This window comes from Cynocephalus volans, chromosome 1 (assembly GCF_027409185.1).
Source record: "Cynocephalus volans isolate mCynVol1 chromosome 1, mCynVol1.pri, whole genome shotgun sequence".
Classification (NCBI taxonomy): Eukaryota; Metazoa; Chordata; class Mammalia; order Dermoptera; family Cynocephalidae; genus Cynocephalus; species Cynocephalus volans.
Window position 1 is genome coordinate 132,455,736 of NC_084460.1, and position 13,415 is coordinate 132,469,150.

General features: G+C 35.5%; 1 protein-coding gene across 1 annotated transcript in view; it reads left to right on the forward strand.

The window, feature by feature from the left end:
• SLC9C1 (solute carrier family 9 member C1) overlaps nt 1-13,415 on the forward strand; it is a 123,804-nt gene that overhangs the window by 78,361 nt on the left and 32,028 nt on the right. The window contains exons 15-19 of the mRNA XM_063112496.1: nt 559-754; nt 7,007-7,192; nt 8,194-8,343; nt 9,854-9,905; nt 11,567-11,715. Of these exons, the coding sequence (XP_062968566.1) occupies nt 559-754; nt 7,007-7,192; nt 8,194-8,343; nt 9,854-9,905; nt 11,567-11,715 (733 nt within the window). The remainder of the gene's footprint in view (nt 1-558; nt 755-7,006; nt 7,193-8,193; nt 8,344-9,853; nt 9,906-11,566; nt 11,716-13,415) is intronic.

Below are 13,415 nucleotides of genomic sequence, written 5' to 3' on the forward strand. Positions count from 1 at the left end.
GTTTCTAGTTTTATGCTTTGACAAGGGAAGATGCTCATGAAACTTTGTTAAAGGCCAGGGTGGGGGTAGGGCAGGGGGGAGGGGAGCAGCATAAAGAAAAATATGTATGATATAATTTCTTTTATGCTTATAAAAATGATTATATAAACATAAAAAGATTGTAACAATATTCAAACTGTTAATAGTAGTCATCTCTGAGAAGTGGAATTACTGGAAGATGGAAGGGATTCTCCTCATTTTATTTTTTAAATATTTCCAATTTGAAATATCCCTGTTACCCCAAAAGTATTTACATAAAAAGTAAAAGAAAAAGTGAATGAGAGATGAGTAAGGAGAGAAAGAAAGAGAAACTAGATCCAAGACATTTAGCAGAGGAGGAAATTAAAAGAACCATATCCGGAGCAGGATGACGGAAAGTGTTAGCTAGTGATGGCTGATCCCCAGAGTTAAGCAGGGCTCTGTAGCTATTGATAATGAGAACAGAACTGAGTATATGAAGAAAATCATTTGATGGAATCCAGTTATCAGATTAAAAAAAATTTTTTTTTTTTTTTACAGACATGTCTTTCTTCGTGTATTTCATAAAATAGTATTTACTGATGAATTTGAATGTGTTGGATACCTTGTGATACTGATGAATACCTTTCCTATTCTAATCTCTTGGATACCCCAATTAAATGACATCTATGGTCAGGAAGTAATATATTCTAACTATGTTTTTCTCACACTTTATATTCTAGAGGCCCTATTTAAGGTAAGTTAAAATTTGTGTGTGTATAAATGTGTTATAAGTCTAAAAGGGAGAGATCCTAACCTCATTTTCAACACTAGCTATGGACAGTTTTTTAAAGGAGTATATAAAATTCTCCCTCACTTTTCAAAGCAAATAGACTTTATTTTTTAGAGATGATTTTTAGGGTGACTCAATACAAAATGCATACTATAAGCACTAATTTTGCATTTGTGAAAATTAATTATAAAACGGTGTGAGTCAAAGAGACACAGTGAGCTTAAGAGGTATTGGCAATGTTAGATTTAGCAGGCTGTTGAGTATGTGGATGTTCATTTTATTATTTTTATACAAGACAGATAAACAGATGGATAGATAGCTTAACAGATATTCTCTTGCACGTGAAAAATATTTCACAGTTTGATTTTTAAAATCCAATATAAAGGTAACTGTTAAATAATAGAAATGTATGCCCATAAACTGATGATAGTATTGTGTTCTATGAATGAACAAGTTGTAACATGAAATACTTTTAACCAGAAATTTTAAACAGAGAAATATTATCCAATATTTGGACAAAATAAATGAATCTCAAATCTTTACTGGGCTGGCTGGTTAGCACAGTTAGTTAGAGCATGGTGTTACAACACCAAGATTAAGGGTTTGGAGCCCCTTACTGGTCAGCCACCAAAAAAAAAAAAAAAAAAAATTGTACTGGAAAATTTAAATGCTACTGCAAAGCCATAGTCTCAGAAAAAGTAGATTCAAATTTAATCAGATTGTATGTAATAAATTCCAAGCTAGTTGGAAAGACTGCTGGAGTTTTCATAGAATTAAAAGGAAATAAAGCAATTAGGATCAGGGTTGGTAACAGCATGAGGGTAAGGGATGAAGAGTACCCTAAAATTAAGCTGATAAACCACACCGAGATCTTTCACCCCAGCTAGACTGGCTATTATTCAAAACACTGAGAGTAACAAATGCTGACAAGGACGTAGAGAAAAGGGAACTCTTCAACACTGTTGGTGGGACTGTAAATTAGCACAGCCATTATGGAAAACAGTATGGAGGTCTCTCAGAAAACTGCAGATAGAACTGCCGTACGGTCCAGCAATCCCACTGCTGGGTATATACCCAAAGGAATGGAAATCATCACGTCAAAGGGACACCTGCACTCCTATGTATATCACAGCTCTATTTACAATAACCGATATATGGAACCAACCTAAATGTCCATCAATGGATGACTGGATAAGGAAAATGTTGTATAATGGAATACTACTCGGCCATAAAAAAAAGAATGAAATTCTGCCATTCGCAGCAACATGGATGAGTGTGGAGAAAATTATATTAAGTGAAATAAGCTAAACAAATAAACAGAAATACCACATGTTCTCAATCATAACTGGCGCTAGGAAGGAAGGAAGGGAGGGAGAAAGGGAGGGAGGGAGTGGGGAAAGGAGGGAGGGAAGAAGGAAGGAATGAAGGAAAGAAAGAAAGAAAAGACCACAACAATATGTCGAACTTTCAGAAGGAGAGAGCAAACCTAAGGATACTAGAGATGGGGGGTGAGGAGGGAGGGGGTTGGGGAAGTGATAGGTCGGGTAAAGGGCATAAAGAAATATCACAATTTGTAAGAATGAATATGCTAAGCTAATAATAAATAAAAAACAAAACTTTCGTATGTTTGGAAGCAAAATAATAATAATAATAATTACCTGGAGGTCACAAGAATATGGCCACAGGTGAGGAAAAGCCCAGTGTAAAAGGATCGGGTAGCTTCGAAGAGGAGGGGCTTGTTAAATGCGACGTCACTGAAGAACAATTGGATGCTCAGGTCATGCCACTGCCTGGGTCTCAGGTGCGGAAGAATGATCTGCCTTCGCCTGAGAAAATATCAAGAGACCGTCTCTCTAATCGAGAGAGGAGTGTTTTGGGAGAAGTTTGAAAATACGATGAAGAGAAGTTTAAGGAAGCATTGTATATTAGAAAGAACACAAACTTTGAGGGATTGTATCCCACCTCTACTATCCATTAGCTATTTGTTTTTAGACAAGTTACACACTTAGCAGAGACTCAGGTTCCTGATCTGTAAAACACAGGCTTAGTATCTACCTTACAGGGTTAATTTAAGGATTTGAAATGTTATGATCGAAATGATTGGTACCTTATTATTGTTATTAACATAATAGAGAATTTAAAAGGCAAGGTAAAAAGGCAAGGCAAAAAAAAAAAAAACTAAATAGAAAAGAGGGTAAAAGAAATAAGTGAATGAAAAGTGGCAAATGGATAATGAGGATGGATCGTGAGTTGAGTAGGAGGTAAAGACAAGAACAGGATTCCGCAGTTGTGAGTATCCTCTCAGCTATACATTGTAGTGATGTCTCTGCAGCAGTCCAGGTGTCTTAAGTGGGCCTGATTGTATGAAGCCCACTATGGCTATAGTAGCAACTCAACCTTGGCAAAGTTCAAAGAGTAATGGGATCTACTGTTAGATCTAGAGTGATCTTCATCTGTCATTTAAGCCAAACCTTCCCTTTCACAGTGGAGAAAACCGAGGTTGGGCAAAATTCAGTAGCTTGGTCAACAGCTTACAACTTGTCAGAGAAAATCAAAACCAGAGCCAAAGTCCACTGAATCCCAGCTCAGGGCTCTTTCCATTAAAGTTCATGTTAATTGATTTTAAGGGTCTCTTTTTTTTTTTTTTTTTTTTCTTTCTCTATTACACAAGGGCTTTATTTTTATTCTTTTTATTTATACATATTTATGGGGTACAGAACTGACTATCAGTACTTGTGTGCAGTATGTGATGATCAAATCAATATTATTAGCATGTTCATCATTACAAAATTCACAATTACTTTTTGTGTCCCTTACCCAATTACTCCCTATCCCCCTTTCCCACCTCTAGTGACTAGAAGTGTATTTTTTCCTTCCAGGAGTATAGAAGATTTCTGCTTTCCCCACATCCTTGCCAGCATTTGTTTTTCTCAGTCTTTTTAATAGTGGCCAGTGTAACTGGGGTGAGATAATATCTCAATGTGGTTTTGATTTGCATTTCTCTAATGACTAGTGATGCTAAGCATTTTTTCATGTACCTGTAGGCCATTTGTATGTCTTCCTTTGAAAAGTGTCTATTCATCTCCTTTGCCCATATTTTTATTGGATTATTTGTTGTTTTTTTTACTGAATAGTTGTTTGAGTCCTCTGTATATTCTGGATATTAATCCCTTGTAGGATGTATAGCTTGCAAATATTTTCTCCCATTCAGTAAGTTGTCTTTTTGCTCTGTTGATTGTTTCCTTTGCTGTGCAGAAGACTTTAACCTTGATATAATCCCATTTATTTAGTTTTTCTTTTGTTGCTTGTGCTTTTGGGGTCTTATTCATAAAGTCTTTGCCCAGTCCTATTACCTGGAGTGTTTCTCCTATATTTTCCTTTAGTAATTTTATGGTTTCAGGTCTTATATTTAAGTCTTTATTCCATTTTGAGTTGATTTTGGTATACAGTGAGAGGTACAAAAGACCCCGAGTAGCCAAAGCAATCCTAAGCAAAAATAAATAAATAAATAAAGCCAGAGGCATAACACTACCTGACTTCAAATTATGTTACAAAGCTATTATAACCCAAACAGCATGGTACTGGCATAAAAACAGACACTCAGATCAATGGAACAGAATAGAAAACCTGGAAATCAACCCACATACTTACAGCTAACTGATCTTTGACAAAGGCAGCAAGAACATATATTGGGGAAAAGACAGCCTTTTCAATAAATGGAAAATAAGACATCTACAGAGGCTAAATGGAGCATATGCTTTCCCTGACTCATAAATATGTCTGTCTCCTACACTTTCTCAGAATCAAAGTAAGATGAGAGTAGGGGGATCAGGCTGGTAAGAGAAGACAAGTAATTCGAAATTACAAATCAGTGCCTTAAATAGTGTAATAGAAGAATACACAGGGTACTATGGGAACCAACATACAGAGTTCCTAGCACAGAATAGTAGGGTCAGAGAAGGAAGGCTTTCAAGGGAAGGAGATGCTTGAGTTGAATTTTTAGTAATGTATTGGAGTCAAAGAAGAGAATGAGTATATGAGTACACAGCATGATGGGCAACAAGAACAAGGGAAAACTTAGAGGCATGACTGTGATACATGCAAGGGACATCATTCCCAATGACTAAAGCTTAGGTATGGCTTGGTCAGGATGGAGATTGTAGAGATGTTAGACTAGTATAGAGGATATGGCAAGAGATATGGACATGAATTAAATAATGAAAGGTTTCATTATTTAGGCCATGCTATCTCATCCATTTCTCTGGCATCAACTACCATTCATAGTCTAATCACTCCCAAATTCATGTTTCCAGCTCAAATTTTAGCCTCAGATCACATAGACACTGCTGACTGGATCTCTCCAACAAAATACTCTACAAACATCTGAAACAGCATATTAAAAGAAAAAAAAAGAGTATCCCCTCTAAACCTTCTCCCTTCAGAATTCCACTGGAAACCCAATTGTCCAAGCTGGAATCCACAATCATCTCTGAAACCTCCCACTCTCTTAGCTATACTCGGTTTTCAATAAATACTTTTTTGAAATAAAGAAAACTGACCAAATGAACTATCATAAAATAGTACGTACTTTGAGTATTTTCTCCCTTGGAATAGATGCTTCAATCTTTCAGCCCTTTTATTTTAAATTAATATGATCACTTACTAGTATGAGTACATATTTTAATTCAGCATGGCTAAATTTAAATAATTATTTTTAAGAAGAAAAATGTTATGATATTAAACCATCATAGCTGGTCATAATTCTGAAATATGTAAAAATAACTTGTTTCAACATCATAAATTCAGCAGATCAATTATTAGATAATAGTTAAGTGAGAGAAAATATGGGAACATATTTATAAGATTTAAAATGTTCACATATATTTCACTTTAACATAAAATAAGTTCCTTCCAAAATATTCATATTCTACTAGAAATCTCATATCCAACTAGAAACTTACCTCAATTATCTTCAGCTGTAATTCAGCTGGCCCTGGAAGGAACTGTCAGAAATTGTGGATTCAAGGCAATGAAATTCTTGTTTCCAGAATTCAGATTAAGTTATTAACCAGAATTCAAATTTTAAAAATGTAGCCAACATAAGGGAAAGGAAATGTGTATAAGAAGGAACTAGATCTTACATCTAGTCTTACATCTAATACTAAGTGATTTGTAAATGCTTCAGATTTTCCTGTTTCCTTTTGGGTGGCTTCTAAAAAGTCACTTTTCAGGGATTCTAAAAGAATGTGTCTGAACCAACAAATACTCTAGTTGTCCTCACTGGCTCTCTAGATATGAAAATAGAAAAAGATAAGTAATGCGCTTAAAAAAAAAAAAAGCAAAAGCAATTTCTCAACTTGGAACTATCTGATTGAAAAGATTGTTACTTTACCTGTTTAAAAGCATCCTAATAAGCTATTCATACTCTACTGTAGGAATATATGATTATGGAGTGAAACATACATAAATAGCTTGTTAAATGTATTTTTTTAATGTGCATGTGTTGATGAAGCCTTATATTAACTCTTCAAACAAATATACTTACTGATATAGACAAAAGTGTTGGTGTAATTGTCAAGGTAATTCTGACAAAATACTTACTTTTACTTAAATTTTTGAGAAATTAAAAATGACTTACATCCTGCATCTTCACAGAATGAAATCACAAGTGAATTTCATGAATAAAACAATGTTTTTACAAATAAATCTTTATATTTTGAAGTACTTTAATGAAAACCTTGCCCATGTGCAAAACAACAAACATAATCTAATTTTTTCTTGATTACCCAGAGTCACCATTTTTATATCAATCATGTAATACTATAAAATAAACTGTACCCCTCGGGATTATTGTGGTATTTAAGGCTGTGTGTTTTAAATTAAAGGACCCTGGCACACTACGTTTTTGTCTGCCTTTCCACTGCAGCTACTTTTTACCAGTATCATTATATAAATCTGTTTCTTTTCATCTATATCTGTGTTTTACACCCAATTCTAGATCAGTAGTCCTATTAGTCTTTTACTACAGGATAAAGTTGATTAACTTTTTTCTGTCTGTTTGTTTGATTTTGGTTTCCTGGTAATATTTCAGACATGCAGAGTCTTAAGGTAGATCAGAGAAAAACCTAACTGGTGATATTTAAGTTATTGTGGAAATGATGTAGTGTACTACAGCAAAAACAAACTTGATAACGTAACTTCTTTTTAAATCAACAGATAGCAGCAATGAGGAAGGATTATTTTTCACATACATGGAACCTATTTGAGTTAGCAATTACGTTAATTGGCATTGTAGATGTAATACTTACTGAGACAAACTCCACTGATTATAGTTTTGATTTTATTGAAACAGTGGTCATTATGAAAATTGTCCGACTTCTTCGTATACTACGCATTTTGAAGGTAAAGAACAAGTAAATATGCAATTTCAAATTCTTCCTGACTGTTTTCATGAAATGAAAACTAAAATCAGTTTGCTAGTTTTATGGCTACCACTTTCTGTTGGGCCCATGTTTATGTTTTAAATTTTAGCTCCTTTTGACAAGTTATGTTTTATAATATTCTAATTACAAATATCCAAATTATATTAGAAATTTGTTTAGCACATGCAAGTATAGAAATACTCATTACAGCTTTTCCTTTGAACAAAGAGCATATGAAAGTTCCTTAGTAAAGTAATCACAAGTTATTCCTGAAGTAATGTTTATTTTTATAGATACCTCGGGAATGAAAGATGGAAATCAACAAAACAAACCATGCAAACCATTTGTAAGGGGACAAAGAAAACAGCATACATTCATGCAAATCAAGAACAAAAAAACCATATTCCACGTTATATAACTTCATAGTATTATAGAATCATGCTATCAAAAATGACCTTTGATTGTTTGATATATGTTTCCATCACAAGTATGATGGACAGTTATTCATTTTCTGTATGATTATTTCGATGAAGTGAAACTCACTCTGTCAGAAGGCACATAAGTAAGACATAGAGAAAGAGGGAGTGAGCATATCTGTATCTGAATATATGCTTATATACATTAAAAAATGGTAGTACATTACAGTTATTTTATGACCTAAGCACAGAAGATTAATCACATTGTTTTCCAAGAATTTAAACCAGTGGGGAATAGCATCCAGTTCTCTACAAGGGAAATAAGAAAAGAATAAAGTAATAAACTTTACATAGGTGCCCAACGTGATTAGTTACAGGGAAAGAACTACAGTCATGAAGTTATAAAGATTCCATGAAGAAAATAACTAAGAACCCTGACAAGTTACAGTGGTTACCTTTGAGGGCACTTAATTTATTACTATTATCTTTTTTGGTTAAGCTAATCAACATATAATCAGATAAATTTTGTACAATTTATATTATATGGTAGTCCTGTTTTTTCCAGCTCATAACACCAAAGTTGCTGCAAATAATCGATCAAAAACTGAGTCATCAGCTGTCCTTTACGTATGCTATCCTGAAAGGGTATGTACAAGGTGAAGCAGACATAATGACTATAATTGATCAGATTGCGAGTACTGAACAAGTTAAACAGGTAAGAAAGCCTTAAATATTAAGAAAAGTGTTCATGTCTCCCACCTCTCAGTTGTGTTCATCCATAATGTCCTGTCTGTATATTTAGATGAGGTCTTTGACTCCTGGTTTGCCAGTTAATTTCTGCAAAATCTTAAACTAGTCTACATTTATATTACGCAAATACCTCCTTACTGAAATGTCTGTGCCATATTACCAAGTTACAAAGCTCTTGGAAGGCACCTTACTGTCCCTGTGGTGGCTGTCATGAAGCCCATGTGCGAGGGTGAGCTTGCTCCCAATTCAAGCTGCAGGATCTGTCAGGCTACATATGCATTAAATAGGAAATATTAGAAGTTGAGAAGTGATAGCAGTGTCAAGCCAACAGAGCTTCCTCAGATCGCCTGGCAGTTTCTTCCATCTCTGTTTATCCTTGTTTTCCCACCGCAAATAGTAAAGGAAATAAAAGTGAGTGATTTGGCAAATGGAAAGAAGTAAACAATAATTCATCTAGAGGGAAACCTAGTCTGATTCCCTCATTATGCAGATGAGAAAAACAAGACCAAGAGAGGTTAAATGATTGTGCCCAAAGTTACATAGCTAAAGGCTGGCCCGTTAGCTCACTTGGGAGAGCATGGTGCTGGTAACACCAAGGTCAAGGGTTCAGATCCCTGTCCCAGCCAGCTGCCACACACACACACACACACAAAAGATGCAAAGTCACAGAGCTAGTAAGGGTCTAGAACAGTTCCAGGGCCTAAATTCTAGATTTTATTTTTTATTTTCTAGATCAGAGCAGATTAACACTGATATGTTCCCACAAGTTTTTTGGCTATGTGCAATTCAATATTTACCTTTCAAGGCAATTCAGAACATTTGAGTGCTATATTTTATATGCCCAATGCTTTGTAGTTGAGAAAACTGAACATTTAATATGTGGTAGAACACAAAAAGTAGTGTTTTTCCTCTTTTCACCACCTGCAACTTTAGAAAACTATTTTCCTGAGTTTCATTACATTTTCTATCCACTGATGTTTAGCGCTGGAACTTGAGGGTACATAGAAGAAAATACAAAAGGACTCACATCTTTTAAATATTGTCCAGTTTTAGCCCTCATTTCTGCTGTCACACATCTTGGCCAAAGCTTCCACTCACTAAAGGTTGAAAGCCATCCCCACATCCCAAATTTGGAGGATCTCAGAAAGCTGAGCAGGAATGTTCCTACCATGCCTGTGTTTTTCAGGATCAGTAGTATCCTAAAGCAAATTACCTTAAGGAGAAATATATGACCCACCTTCAGGCTTCTCAAAATCGGCCTCCAAGGTAATGCCACTTCTCATCTTCTCCACCAGTCTTTCTGAAGCAAAGAAACCTTTCGTAGCACAAAATTCAATTCTAGTCTTTGAAAAACTCTCCATCATATATTTTTTTAAAGTTAGTAATTTAGGTTAACAATCCATTAGTTGCAAATGTAAAGACAGTTTATAACAGTTCATTTTTCCAATGGGGATAATGTTTCTTTTGTTCCGTAGGTGTTATTAAAGCGGGTAGTAAGGAATATGGAACATGCTATGAAAGAGCTAGGTGAGTACCTCTCCCTCCTCAATATTCAGCATGACCATCCCTTATCATCACTACAGAAAGGCAATGGTTTTTATAACTGTTTTAGTCCGTTTTGTGTTGCTAGAACAGAAATACCTGAGACTGGGTAATTTATAAAGGAAAGAGGTTTATTTGGCTCACGATTCTGAGACAGCTGCATCTGGTGTGGGCCTCAGGCTGCTTCTCCTCATGGCGGAAAGTGGCAGGCAACGGGCGGGTACAAGCAGATCACATGGTGAGAGAGGAAGCAAGAGAGAGAGAGAGAAGGTGCCAGGGTCTTTTTAAGCAACAAGCTCTTGTGGGAACTAATAGAGAGAGAACTCACTCATTAATCCCCCCCTCCCCCAGGGAGAGCATTAATCCATTCATGAGGGATCTGCCCCCATGACTCAATCAGTTTCCAACACTGCCACACTGGAGATCAAATTTCCACATGAGTTTTGGAGGGGACAACACATCCAAAGTCCATCAATAACTAAGCTGATCTTTGAGGAAAGCTACTCACTAATAATAATAAAGTAGACAATTTTAAAAATCAACATAATTGTATTTTCTAGTTTAGATGGGGATAGTGTAATATTACCTCTCCACACTTGTTTTCTCCTCCTTATACAACAATGAAGGCCTTTTAATTTCTGTTTAAAGAATCCACATTAGCGTGTCATGATTATGCATGTCATTTTAAGTCCTATATATTTTATTGTCTTCCAAACCAGAAATACATGTACCTATTGTCTTCCAAACCAGAAATACATGGTGACACAAGGTATAAAATTACTTTTTCCCTCCACTTGCCACAGAGCTGCCATCTAAGGAATTAGACCTAACAATGAGATAAAATCAGAACAGAGTCTTCCAGATCTCTGTTAGGTCTCCTGGAAGGCTCAATGCCCAAACAGGGCAACAGCCAATTCTTTGAGTCATGCCAGGTCACGCTCCCAGTGCAGAACAAATCCTGGAAGTGGAACACACACCCCCTCACACATACACACAATATAGTGTTCATGTGTGAGGAGGAAAAAGAGGTTTCGTACCAGATGGTGGGCAGCAAAAAGACACAGCAAACCTGGGAGTACGGTCAGGCTTGAGAGATCTTTTATGGCAAATAGTTACCAAGCCAGGTAAGAGGTCATGACCAAAGAAGAGCCCAAGTGTAGAATCTAAGTGGATGAAGTTTTCATGGGCACCAGGAATCCAGGTGAGACAGGCAGAAAAGCATAGATGGATGAGTCATCTAGATGCACTGGCAGGACAAATGGACAGTGACCTAGGAAGAGTGAGAGCACTTACTCAGAAGCCATTTCTAAGCACATGGTCTGTAGTCAAAAATCCTAATTCAAACTGAATAGGAAAGTGAGTCACGAACTCCAGACCTAGAGCCCCAAGTGTCCTCCCAGCATCCAGTGCAGGTGGATCATTAAAACTGTTAATCCTTGGACTGGGGATGACCAATAAAATGGCAGGCAGAATTCTGGCACAACTGATGAATAATGACTGATTGCAGTGGCCCCATCAGGGAGAGATACATTTGCATGTGTTGAGAGTTATTACTCCATGTAATAGCAGAAATATTAGCTATTGTCCATGTAAAACATTTAAAACAATGTGCTTATTTTATCTGAAAATATTTTGTTATTTTTCAGGTTACTTAGAGTATGATCACCCAGATATCGCTGTCACTATGAAAACGAAGGAGGAGATCAATGTCATGCTCAATATGGCTAGAGAAATTGTAAAGGATTTCAGGTTAAAAGGGATTATTCATAAAATTGAAGCTGCTGAAATTAATAAGGTAAGATAGGATATTTTCAAAGCAAATATATTTACTTGTTTTATAGTCATTCATGATATTCAAGCCTACTTTTGGCTCTTCATTTTAAGCCATTCCTGAGATATGAAATCTCATTTAAAACAAATGTCTATAAAAACAAGCACCCACAGTAGAGAGTTTCCTTCCTGCAGCCTCAAGGATCAACTTCTCTTTCTATTTTTGCCACAGTGAGGAACCACCTCTTTATCTTCTTTGCTTCTAAACTAAGGATCTGGTGAGGCTATTATTCATCCTAAACTAGACTGGATATCAATATGTTCTTGGGAATTATCTGTGACACTGAAATAACATTTCCTATATAAACCGTGATTTATGGGAACACTCAATTGTAGGATTATGATTGACTATATTTCCCTTCTCTAAGTTACTTAAATGGTACCGTGACTTGTAAAAAAATAGAATGGGCCCCAACTCATTCTGTAAGTACAAACTTGACATGAAAATTGGGAATATTATACGGAAAAAAACACATTAAGCTGTTTTGTGAACACATATGTAAAGCTTCTTAGCATAATAGTAGCAAACTGAAACTGCCAGTATAATGTGTGTAATATACTTTGTCTAAGTAGATTTCGAATCCGAAAATAACTATGTAACTCACATATTAAGAGACGAAGAATAAAAACCACTGAATAAAATTCAACTCTCATTCAGAATGTTTTTAAAAAATCATAGAAGGCTAATAAGAAAAAGAACATCTTTAACTTGATAAAGAGTAAATATTAAAAATCAGCAGCAAACATTTTGTTAGATAGCGAAACATTAAGAAGCATTCCCATTAAAGTCAGGAACAAAAGAAGAATGATGAGTGCCATTCCAAGTACCGAATGCTGTGCTGGAGGTTCTAGACAGGTCAAAGAGGAAGGAAAGAAAAATGAGAGAAGGAAATTTTTATAATAGAAGAAAAGTGCTGTTATTTGTTGACTGTTTAATTAAAAATTCTAGGGAACTAACTTAAAAGCCATAGGATTAATAAGAAAATTCAACAGGGTGTCCAGAAACTAGATCAATATAGAAAATTCTTTCCCAATAAAAGAAAATGAAGAAAAATATTCTATTCACAATCACAATTAGAAACTATAAATCCTTAAGTATGAACCTAACATAAAATATGTAACACCCATGTGGCAAGGATTGAAAAACCCTACCGATTACATGTTTCTGTAGAGCCGGGGTTGGCAAACATTTTCTGTAAAGGGCAACATAGTGAATATTTTATATTATGTGGCCTTTTGGTCCCTGCAGCAAGCACTCAATTCTGCAATTTTAACACCAAAAGAACTATAGACAACATATAAATGAATGGGCATGGCTGCAATCAAAATAAAACTTTGTTTATAAAAGCAGGTATCAAGCAGGAGTTGGCCTACAGGTAGCAGTTTGCAACTCATGCTGTAGAGAGTCAATATTTTAAGATGTGAATTATTCATAAAATAATCAATTACTTTAATAAACCTTAATCAAAATGTAAACCACTATTTTAGGAAGCTTAAGAAGTAGTTTTTACTTGTACAATTTATTGCTCAGAAAAAATTGTTTTTAAAGCAGTGAAGCTCAAGAGGGTTCTAGGAAGATGGCAGAGTAGAAAACTCCAGGAATCTGTCTCCCCAGCTAGACAACAAATGCAATGGCAGAATCTGTCTGATGTAGCTGTTTTGGAA